Source organism: Phaseolus vulgaris, chromosome 4 (genome assembly GCF_051622355.1).
Source record: "Phaseolus vulgaris cultivar YP4 chromosome 4, ASM5162235v1, whole genome shotgun sequence".
NCBI lineage: Eukaryota > Viridiplantae > Streptophyta > Magnoliopsida > Fabales > Fabaceae > Phaseolus > Phaseolus vulgaris.
This window is the reverse complement of record NC_143501.1, coordinates 16,607,606-16,618,867: the sequence shown is the minus strand read 5'-3', so window position 1 is coordinate 16,618,867 and position 11,262 is coordinate 16,607,606. Positions and strand designations below refer to the sequence as shown.

At 32.5% G+C, this 11,262-nt stretch overlaps 1 protein-coding gene across 1 annotated transcript; it reads left to right on the top strand.

Annotated features, from left to right (window-relative positions):
• Window positions 1-5,306: 5,306 nt before the first annotated feature.
• Window positions 5,307-8,732, top strand: LOC137837432 (aquaporin PIP2-2). The gene is made up of 4 exons (XM_068646419.2): window positions 5,307-5,691; window positions 6,281-6,576; window positions 7,917-8,057; window positions 8,204-8,732. Exons 1-4 carry the CDS (start codon window positions 5,391-5,393, stop codon window positions 8,321-8,323), a joined length of 858 nt encoding a protein of 285 aa, XP_068502520.1. The 5' UTR covers window positions 5,307-5,390; the 3' UTR covers window positions 8,324-8,732.
• Window positions 8,733-11,262: the final 2,530 nt, after the last annotated feature.

Genomic DNA, 11,262 nt, shown 5'->3' with positions numbered 1-11,262 from the left:
TTTTTTTCAAAAATTGTAAAAAAAATTGATTACTATTATTTCTTTAAAATGTGGTTCTTTAGACCTACTAGTTAAACTTATATAATTGTCAAGGATTTGTGACCATGGATAACGATGACCATTGGTCTATGTATTTCAAAAATGTTCGTGAATTGTTTAATCATCGTCATTCTTCACTAAGAAATGTTATCGAAAGAACATTTGGTGTCCTCAAAAAGAAATTTTCAATTATCGCTAGCGGAATAGAACCTCATTACTCTGTGGACACTATGATTGATATTGTTTTAGCATGTTGTATTCTTCATAACTTTCTTCACGGGGTGGATAATGATGACTCTTTGTTGGAAGAAGTTGATTGTGAGTTGATGCAAGGAGATATAGATGTGTCACACTCGCAAACTCGTGAGGATGACTACAGGCTCGAGTCACAAATTAGGGATACTATAGCAAATGAAATGTGGACAAGTTATTGTAATAATTAATCTTATGTAACATCCGTGAACTTATATTCATATTGTTGTAAGAACTATTTCATGGTTTAATGTTGACATCCCACCTTATTAATATTTACGTATGAAACTATTTATGTTATTGCAAAAATTTAACCTTTTTTATTAGGTTTTATCATGGATCAAGGGAAGGGTATTGCTTCAGAGTCATCTGTAGGTGTCCATGAACACAAAAAATAGACTACCAACATGGATTTTCGGCTGTTGAATGCCATGATCGATGAGGCATTTATGGGTAACCACATTGATGGTAGTTGGACGACGCAGGGTTACACAAACATCGTTAAATCCCTACATCAGAGTGGATTGGTAGGGATTACAAAACATAATGTAAAGAACAGGCAAAAAAACCTTAAGGACAGATGGCGTGAGATCCATGATGCATGAAAATTTTTGAGGTTGAGGATGAATAAGTTGATAAAGGAAACGTATTCAACCTGATGTTCACTTATCACATACATTAACTAGTAATTATGAATATGAGTGTATTTCTTTTCACTAATAAACAGGCAAAGCCCTTGGCCGCAAAGTGGCATGTTAATCCCATCAGGCACTACAAGTTGATGGAAGACTTATCGGGACTTGATCGTGCTATCGTCCACAGTGGAAGAACAACATTGCAATCATCAAGTTGAACTCAGTCTCATCATTTTGATGTAGATCTTACTAATCACAATATGGAGGACATCCCAGAGGAGCCGAAATTGCGACCCAATGTGAAACTCCTCACTCAGTTGATCCTAATGTTGATTCATACAACCCTAGCCCTAATGTGACACCTCTATTGGTGCCACCTCAGCCATCCCAGTCATTAGGTGGTACTTCTTCTTCTAGGGGCTAAATAAGAAAAGCCCACATGGTGGACGTCATTGATCTGCAGTTGGAAAGGCTTCACAAAAGGTTTGAAGTTTTAACTAATATCCTTGGGAGGGGTAATGATCAGTCAAATAGCTTATGTCATATTGCTGAGCGACAAGTCATTTCATCTAAGGTTGTTGCTTTGTCATCACAGCGAGTGGCTAATGCTACAAAAGGAAATCTGCAATATAACAGACGCCATGTTGTTGCAGAAGAAGAACGAAACTCCATATTTTGTGAACACACGTGCACACTCCGCCGTACATCGATTTTCTAGTACTCTGAATCTGATATCTGGGAAATGTTAGTGAAGATGAACATACATGATGAAGATTTATTGGATAATTATTACGACTTCTTGTGTGGTCATCCTAATGCGGTAAAACAACTCTTTGACCTACCTCTCGAGTGACGAATGAGAAAGTTGGTGAAGATAATGACTACAAATTCCTAAACAATGTAAAAATTTGGTTGTATTTTATTATGCATGTGTTTTTCTTTTCGAATCTGTAATCTTATTTATGACACGAATCCATAAACAAATTAAGGACTTCAATGACTCTTTTGAATGATAAATATTTGAATGTATCATTCATATGATTTTCCAAAATATTCTTCTTATTATTATTATTATGCACAAACTTTATCAATGAATTTTTCTTTAATAAACTAAAATACTGCATTAATATTTATTTCATAATTTTTTTTCCTTTATCGAATTATAACTCCAACACATTATCAGAAATAATTTGTTCTAATACTGAAAATAATCTTTTAATTGCATACAACTATAATTGAAAAATAAATAATTCACAATTACAACTTTGTTCTAAATAAAGTTTATGACAATCATAAATATGATCCAAAAAATTTATATAATTTATATTTTTCCGAAGTTAGCTCAAACGGTATCGAAAATAATTTTTCAATCTATGTAGCACAAACACTGACACGGACACTGATACAACACGGACACGGATACGAAGATACGTAAAATCTCTAAAATGTAGGACACGGGGACACAAATCTTTATATTATATAATTATGAATTATATAAATTGACAATAAAAACTTATGTGCACAAATATGTTTCAAATTATTTTTTTGGGCAGAAAGATGTTTTTCATGACTGATTCACAATTATTTGTTTCTTAGTTTTATAATCATAATAACAATTTATACAATAAAGTTTGAATTTTTAGAAAATTAATGTAGTTTTCTTTTTTAAAATTGTGTTAGAACCGTACTACAATTGCCAAAAATCTAACAAATATTTTTTGAATTGGACACTTCACGAATACGTGTCCTACAGGTGTCATACGAGTGTCGGTGTCCGATACTCGTCGGTGTCCGATATGAGTATCAGACACCGTATCAGACACCGATACGCCATTTAAGAGGAGTGTCTAAGCTTCACAGGTTTCAATTACCAAAAAAATAATTTTAATTAGAAAAAATTATAATTCACAAATAATCAATCAAATTAATTTTTTTATCAATTTTTAAATATAAGGATAAATATGCCAAGTTACATTTTTATTAATTAAAAATATATAATTTTAATCACACCTTTCACATAACTCAAACTTTTACAAACTTTTCTTTCTATTTACCTTAATCTAAACATTCTAACTTTCTATACACTTTCTTTTCAAATCTTTTCAAATCCACTCTCTCATTTTCACTTCTTAATTCAAACAAAACATTAATCCAAACAACCTCTTCTTTTTTTTTTTCTCTCAAATCACTTAGTGAAATTTTCTCCCCCAATTCAAACAACTTTCTTAATCCATTCTGTAAAATTTTCTACGGAATCCAAACATCTTTATTAGTGTCCAATAATAATACATTGAAAAGAATAGAATAGTTTAGAAGAAGAGTTGATGAAAGAGAAAAATAAATGTGTTAGGTGTGGTCTGACAGTCAACGTTAAACGGCGGAACCGCCCAGGAATTCGGAGCCACAAGTTTTTGGCCACCTAGCGTCCACTCACCCACGTTTTTAAATATACATTTATGATAACGTAAACTATTACCTCCATTCAAATAAAATCAAAAAATATTTATTTTTTCATAATTTTTCCAATAAATAGTCATCAATTATTGTTCTTAAAAAACTCCAATTTTACTATCCCAATAAAAGTATGTCATTTAATTATAGTATAATTTTTTGGGTGATTGAAGGATTTGTTAATTAAAGGTGTGAGACATTATTAAATTAGTTCTTGAATATGTAAACAATTTGAATAAGTTCTTAGTATTGCAAAATTTAATAATAGTAAGTGATTACAAGACTTTCTTTTATCTTTGTTGTCAAAATTGGATTAAACCTACTGGTTAACTGAAGGATAGTTAGTATTGTTTTTTAAAAAAAATATAAAGTATTCGTCATTTTTTTTCCTAAGAAACTTGTTATTCTTTTACGAAATATTAATAGTATTGTTGCACCTTAAATCTAAACATATGATATACTTAATTTTTATGTGTATTTTAAATGTTAAAGACATAAAATATGTTAATTGTAGTTTTTAATATTATCAAGTTACGATATTATATTTTTCTAATTTTATTTTATAAATTATTTATATTATTTTATTAATATTTATTTAAATAGAGTTCAACTCATGAGTGAAAATGATGTCTTGAACACTTTAATACCCAGTTCGCTTCAAAAAATATCGTTTTTGTTACATATTTAACAGCTAAAATATTTTTTTTAAGATTAAATTAGTAATACATAGTATATGACTAAATTGAGTTTTTATTATCTTTTAGTTTTTTATTGTGATAATAGTTAACTACGCGAACCTTTTATACTCATACACATTCTGAGAGTAGCCTAAAAGTTGATTGCATTAACAGCAAAATATTTATTTTTAACAAGTTAAAATTAGTTAAATCAACCAATTTTATTTTCAAGACATCCAAAATATGCAAAGGGAAAAAACGTAAATAATTTAATTCAAACTATTTAAAACTGGGTCACTTTATGAACCATGTGAATAGATTCACTTTAAGGAAGAGTTTCCTTAAAACCTCCAAAGATGTCACCTTAAACATCCAAATTCTCTTGAACTCACAAAAAATCCACGTTAAGCACCAATCTCTTCAAACTTGCTAGGGTCATTCACCAGAAACCAGAAATATTTTCTGATTTTAAATTTGAAATTTCATTACCATTTTGTCCTTAAAAAAATTTAGAATGATTAAGAAATAAAAATTATTTAGATTTAACTCATCTCAACTTCTAAATAATGTGAGACTATTAAGTGTTTTAGAATGATTTTAAATACAATAACTTGATTAACTTGTTCTATTACATTTTTCATGAGTTGAGAAAAAAAATACTCTAAATATATTTTTTTTTCTTAATTCTATATTTTTTTCTTAATTCTGACGTAGACAAAATCGTGATAAAACCGAGTAAAAAAATAATATCTCTCCTGTATTAATTGAACCTAATGTTACTAACTTAACATATCTAAAATCGAAACATTGATACAATCGGTTTCAAAAATGAATTCTCATTCTAGAAAAATGTTTCTAAAAACAAACTCTTTACCTAGACTTTTAAATTATCTTGGACTGAGAGAGAGAAAGAACCTTACTTTTCTGAAAGACCTAGCTAAAACTTAATGTAAAAAATATGGGTAAGTTGCTAAAATTAGATAATGAAGAAGAAAACTGAAATATATTCGTTGTAGAGAGAACAAAAGGACAAAACAGTGAGAAAGAAACACAAAAGATAACAAATGAATGTAGGGAGGTGGTGGTGGTGCAGTGAAAGTGGGGTCAAGGTCGGTGGAGCGAAACCGAAACCAAAATGTTTATTGCTATTATTATTATTTGGCTTTGTTTTTCAGTGTAGAATTGCACTAATCAAATGCTCTAACCTCACTCCATCACCTCAATATATACCCCTTCTCATCTCAGACTAATCAAACACAATCTTGTTTCTTTTTCTCTGAGCCTCTCTTTCAGGTTCTTTTCTTCATCAGTGTCAAAAGGGTGGTTCCAAATTGCAATGGCTAAGCATGATGCTGAGGGTGGTTCCTTCTCTGCAAAGGACTACCATGACCCTCCTCCAGCACCCTTGATTGATGCTCAGGAACTCACACAGTGGTCCTTCTACAGGGCCTTGATTGCTGAGTTCATTGCCACACTGCTCTTCCTTTACATCACAGTGCTCACCGTCATTGGTTACAAGAGCCAGAGTGATGTCAAAGCTGGGGGTGATCTCTGTGGTGGGGTTGGCATTCTTGGCATTGCTTGGGCCTTCGGTGGCATGATCTTCATCCTTGTTTACTGCACTGCTGGAATCTCAGGTGTCCTTCACTTTTCAATCTCGCACCTACCTTTTTCATTCGCTTGCATGGACTTTAGTCTCTTTTGTTGTTTGTTTCTTATGCATCGTACCTTACAATTTTTTTGAATGGTTTTTGTTTTCCTTTTCATCTTTTGGTTTCTTAGCATCCCAAGAGGGAAAGTTGCTATCTTTGAGTTCTAATTCAAGGTTTTAAACTGTGGTTACATGGTCACACCTTAGTTGCAATTCTTGATATTATAGGAAGTTGCGAACAGGTATGACTGATGCAATCACAATTGTAGTTGCAGAGACCAAAAAATTCTTGACATTGTGGCCAAAATCGCAGTTGGGTACTGTTTTGTTTTTAAAAAACTTGCTCTGAGCATACCCCCATCAAGCCAAATAGCAAGCATGTTTTGGTTGAGTGCTTATCAAATGGTCTTTTCTTGTTTAGTAATTCCCCTTCTCTCAAGTTTCTTAGCCTTCAAACTAAGATGCTTGTGCTTTGTGCATGTTGTCTTGGGTGAAAGTAAATAACTAAGCATGATTTGGTAGCAAATTTTTGTTACATAATATTCTGAAAACCTTGATTTTTGTATCGAATGTAGGAGGTCACATAAACCCAGCAGTGACTTTTGGACTCTTCTTGGCTCGGAAGGTGTCTTTGATAAGGGCTATAATGTACATGGTGGCTCAGTGCTTGGGGGCCATATGTGGAGTTGGGTTGGTTAAGGCCTTCCAAAAGGCTTACTACAACAAGTATGGTGGTGGGGCCAATGAGCTGAGTGATGGGTACAGCACAGGTGTTGGATTGGGTGCTGAGATCATTGGAACCTTCGTTTTGGTGTACACTGTCTTCTCTGCTACCGACCCCAAGAGGAATGCTAGAGATTCTCATGTCCCGGTATGTGTTCAATTATGATTGAATTGTAATCCTGTCATATTGTTAACATACTCTGCTTTTAGGCAAGCATGGATTCCCTCTTAGTTCTTTCAGGAATAGAATCTTAAAGTTCCTTCAAATTATTTGACTGGCATGATAAAGAAAAAAGTTGAATGGAACTGACTTAGTTATTAACATAATCTCAACTTCAAGCATCTAAAGTAGTTAAAGAAGCTTTGATAAACTTGTAGTGTTTTCATGGATAATTTGTTGTAGTTCTTGAAACGGCTACCAAGATTCATACCAATAGGATATTCTTAATGCAGTGAACTTCACAATTATTTTAAAAAGAATTCTACTCCATTTCCAAAATTTGTACATGCTGCCATTCACTAATTTTCCCGTTTTGAAATGATAAAGTTTACAGCCTGTGCCATCATGAAGTTTCCATTTTCATAATAAGTTTTGACACAGTTAGCATGTATGCTTATTATTTGTATTAATAATAGTAGTAGTAGTTGTAGAAATTTTACTTTTTAATAAAATTATAGGAACATTTCTATTTGATATGAGAATCTAAATCATTTTCACTACTTTGTCTGGAGGCTTCATTCACAATTTATAATTCCACTTTTCTTGCTGAACTTTTCTTTCTTTCTGCCACTTTGTTTGATTGTCTAGTCCTCAAAACAAGAAAGTGGGTAGCCTTTTCCTGTGTGTATATTTTCTGAGGGCAAAATTACCAAATAGTGATGGCTTTTACTGAAATTAAAGGTTACCATATGCTTGAGTAACATTGGCCTATTAGGCCATTACCACATAATTCTATGATGGTATTTGATTTTCATAGCCTTATCACACCAATCTTATCTGATTGCTTTCTTCTTTTTAGAAAAGTGGATTCTTCTGGAGTGTCATGCATGTTTTTTTGTCTTGGAAGCATAATGTATCTTTGTTAATGTGGAACTTTAGGGCCTAAAATTAAAGTATGCATGGCATGACAGTATCATTCATGCTAAACGTCACTTTGCCAAAGCTGGGAAATCTAGTGAGACTTTCCATCATCATTCCCATTTGTCATTATCAGCTTTAGGTTTCCCCAAACACCTTTTCAAATTATCCAAATTAATAAAGTAAAGAAACCATGGTCCTCACATCTGCTCTAATTATAACATTATCCAAGTTTATTAGTAATTCCATGCAATATCAAGAATCCTGATGAAACTACAAACGTGACCACAGTTTTAAACCTTCGTAGTTAATTTGGATGTGTATGTTTGGAATAACTTTTTGTCTACATTTTCCGTTTTAATTGAACCACATCATGAGTTTCTTATTGTGGTTTTGTTCTGTGTTTGAAGGTTCTGGCTCCACTGCCAATTGGGTTTGCTGTGTTCATGGTTCACTTGGCAACCATCCCAGTGACTGGCACTGGTATTAACCCTGCTAGAAGTCTTGGAGCTGCTGTCATATACAACAAAGAGAAGGCCTGGGATGACCAAGTGAGTAACTGTTTTCTATATTCAACAACTTGCTAGTTTTATACTATGATCAAATATTAAAATGAATAATTTTCCATGTTAAGTAAGAAATGATAAAATAGATGCCACTTTTGTCTGATATATTGTTGTTCCTCATGTTTGTTCAGTGGATCTTTTGGGTTGGACCATTCATTGGAGCAGCCATTGCAGCCTTCTACCACCAATTCATCTTGAGAGCAGGTGCTGCTAAGGCTCTTGGATCATTCAGGAGCAACCCCACTGTTTGAGTTATCCAATATCCTCCCATGGGTTCAAAAGCAAGATAATTGGGCAAAATGAGTTGATATTGCAACAGCAATAATAATAATTGGAAATGTTTGTCCTTTTAGTCTATCTAGATTGAAGGTTCTTTCAAGACAAGGGATCCTTTGGTAAATAGTAAGCACCCTTAGTATTTCTAGAACTTTCCTTTCTTTTCTTCTCTTCTCTCCACAAGTTGTGAGCATGAATAAGTTAAAGTCAACATGGAGTAGGTGAAATTGCATGATAACCCATGTTTTAAGGGAGTGGTTATGCTAATTCAATGTCACCTGCACTTTTTTGCTTGTAACATGTATTTTTCCAAAAAATATGTCAGTACATGTACGTTGAAAAACTCTGAATCAAAATGCACTTTCTGATGCACTGTTAGAAAAATTATTAATGGGACAAATCTCATCAAATCTTTCTTATTCCTGCACATGATTTGTATTATATCCTCTATGGAGGCATTGTTTTTTGTTTTAATAATTTGCATTTTCATATTGTATATTACAAAAATGAAACTTTGAAAAGGATAGAAGAATATCACCTAAAATATCATAGTGTATTTTCTTCTTCTTCTTCTTCCTAATGCTAGAAACCCCAGTAATTAATTTTACTTCCTTTCTGGAAATAACTTATGACACTCATGTAGGATCAATATAGTATTCTCATGACAAAGTTTACGAAAAGGCTTAAAAATGCTTAGGGAGAAGATAATGGTGATATACCCTTTGTGTATACTTTAGATATTGAGTTGATCAAGTGCACACTTCTTTTTAATATTCAGTTGTGTTTTGAATTCTCAACACAAAAAGAAGAAGCATGCACTAATTATAATTCTAAAGGAAAAAGGATGAGAAGAAAGAACAAAAGAAATTAAACAGGAACAAAACGACAGAAACTGTAGCATGTAAGAAATAACTGGGTATCCTAACTTCTTTATAAAAACAAATTCTGTACAACAATAAAATAAGATTCCTACAAATTATATACCATTGATTACTCTCACATCTTTATTTCTGTTACTTTATCCATAAATTTTCTACCAAATCTGTCTTAACAGCATAAATTTTTTCCCTACTTCTATGTGTTACCAAAAGCCACTTGGGTAACAGTAGAAAAGATGAAATGAGAAGAGTTCCAGAAATTATGGAAGTGAGTGAAAAAAGGCAGCCGCAATAGGGGGACAAAAACATATAATAAGCATAGTGACAGTGAAAGTGAAGTGATGGTTTTGGATTTTGATGCACATTTTCTGAATCTATGATTGATGATGCTTGTCACACTCAGTAGCTATGTTACCACCTAAATTGTGTCTCTCACAAAACTTAGCCTAGCTAGTATAGTAGAAAATAGAAGAAATAGTGATAATCAAACCCGCAGAAAAAAGGATCCTTCTTTCTTATTTCCATCAAACATTGAAAATTGGGTATACTTTTACGGAAAATTTACATAACAGTAATTTTGAGTGAGTTATTATAAAAATGGATAGAAATTTTTCTTATTTTGAATATAGGTAAGTTGTGTCAATAAAATACGATTTTTATACTGAAACAATGTAAAGCTAAAATGATTTTATTTTAATGATGATTTTTGTTAATATTTAATTGAAGTAGTAGGAAGTGAAAATGATTTTAGTGAATGGACATGGTAACACCACACAACAGTTATTACCAATTAATTTTCAACACAATAAATGTTTTAAGTTTTGAAACTACTTTAAAAATCAGGGCATGAATTAAAGTAGTTGGTACTTTCTATTGGATTACAATATCCATGAGCAACACTACGATGCAAAACAGTATCTTCTCGTGTGCGTTAGACTCTAAGACAAATGATAACATCCCTATACACTCTTCATGCATTAGATCATTGGGTGGAGAGAGAGAGACTGGAGAAGAAGAAAAAAAAAGTATTTTTTTATCATTACATGAAAAAGGAAAGAGAATACAATATATATAAAAGCTCTAACAATTAAAGAGAGTGACAAATAAAACTAATATTTAATAAACTTAATATTCTCCCTCAAGCTTAGCGGTAGATGTTTATCAACCCGAGCTTGGAAATAGCAGAAACGAATTCACTATGTTCAAGTGGTTTTGTGAGAACGTTAGCAGTTTGATGATTGGAAGAGATCAGTAACAATTAGAAGAGCTTTGATTGAATCTTTTTTATATTTTTTTATCACCAATAGAATCTTTTCACGTACAACATGATAATTTATTTCTATATGCCATATATATCTTGTGGATTGATGATTACAATAGACAACAACTGGACTCTGAACCTTTATCTTTAATTTATCATTCAAATATTTCAGTCATTGAATCTCACAGATTAGAGTAGCGAGAGCACGATATTCTGCTTCAAATGATGATCATGACATAGCAAATTGCTTCTTTGATTTGCAACTAATTAATGAGGAGCCCAGGAACACACAAAAATCGGTAGTTTGTGGACAACTTGCCCAATCTGAATCACAAAAGGCTTTAAGTTGAAGTTGATCATAATTAGCAGGGAAGAAAAAACCCTTATCTAGGAGTCCCTTTAATATAACCTAAGACTCAGTGCAACATTGTGGTGTTCTGAAGTAGGTGTCCACAGGAACTAACTTAAAAAATAAACTCAATAGCTTATGTTTGGTCTGGTGTTTGTAAGATATATTAGCCTCCCAATGAGTCTTTGGTAAGCAGTAACATTCTTTATGAGAATCCCTTCTTGAAGTATCCTTCATCATAGGCGTGAAAGATGGTTTAACAGCAAGGAGACCAACATTATTAATGATGTCTAGAGCATACTTTCTCTGTGAAACATGAATTCCCTTATTAGATCTAGCTATCTCAAGACCTAGAAAGAACTTCAAATCTCCCAAGTCTTTTACTCTAAAGACTTTGTCTAAGTGTTGTGTGACTCATTCAATGTT

What these genes read in the sequence shown, in the direction of transcription:
- LOC137837432 (XM_068646419.2), top strand. Translation starts at nt 5,391, where the DNA reads ATGGCTAAGCATGATGCTGAGGGTGGTTCCTTCTCTGCAAAGGACTAC. An exon ending in CTGCACTGCTGGAATCTCAG is followed by an intron (nt 5,692 to 6,280) that starts GTGTCCTTCACT and finishes TATCGAATGTAG; the next exon opens with GAGGTCACATAAACCCAGCA. An exon ending in AGAAGGCCTGGGATGACCAA is followed by an intron (nt 8,058 to 8,203) that starts GTGAGTAACTGT and finishes ATGTTTGTTCAG; the next exon opens with TGGATCTTTTGGGTTGGACC.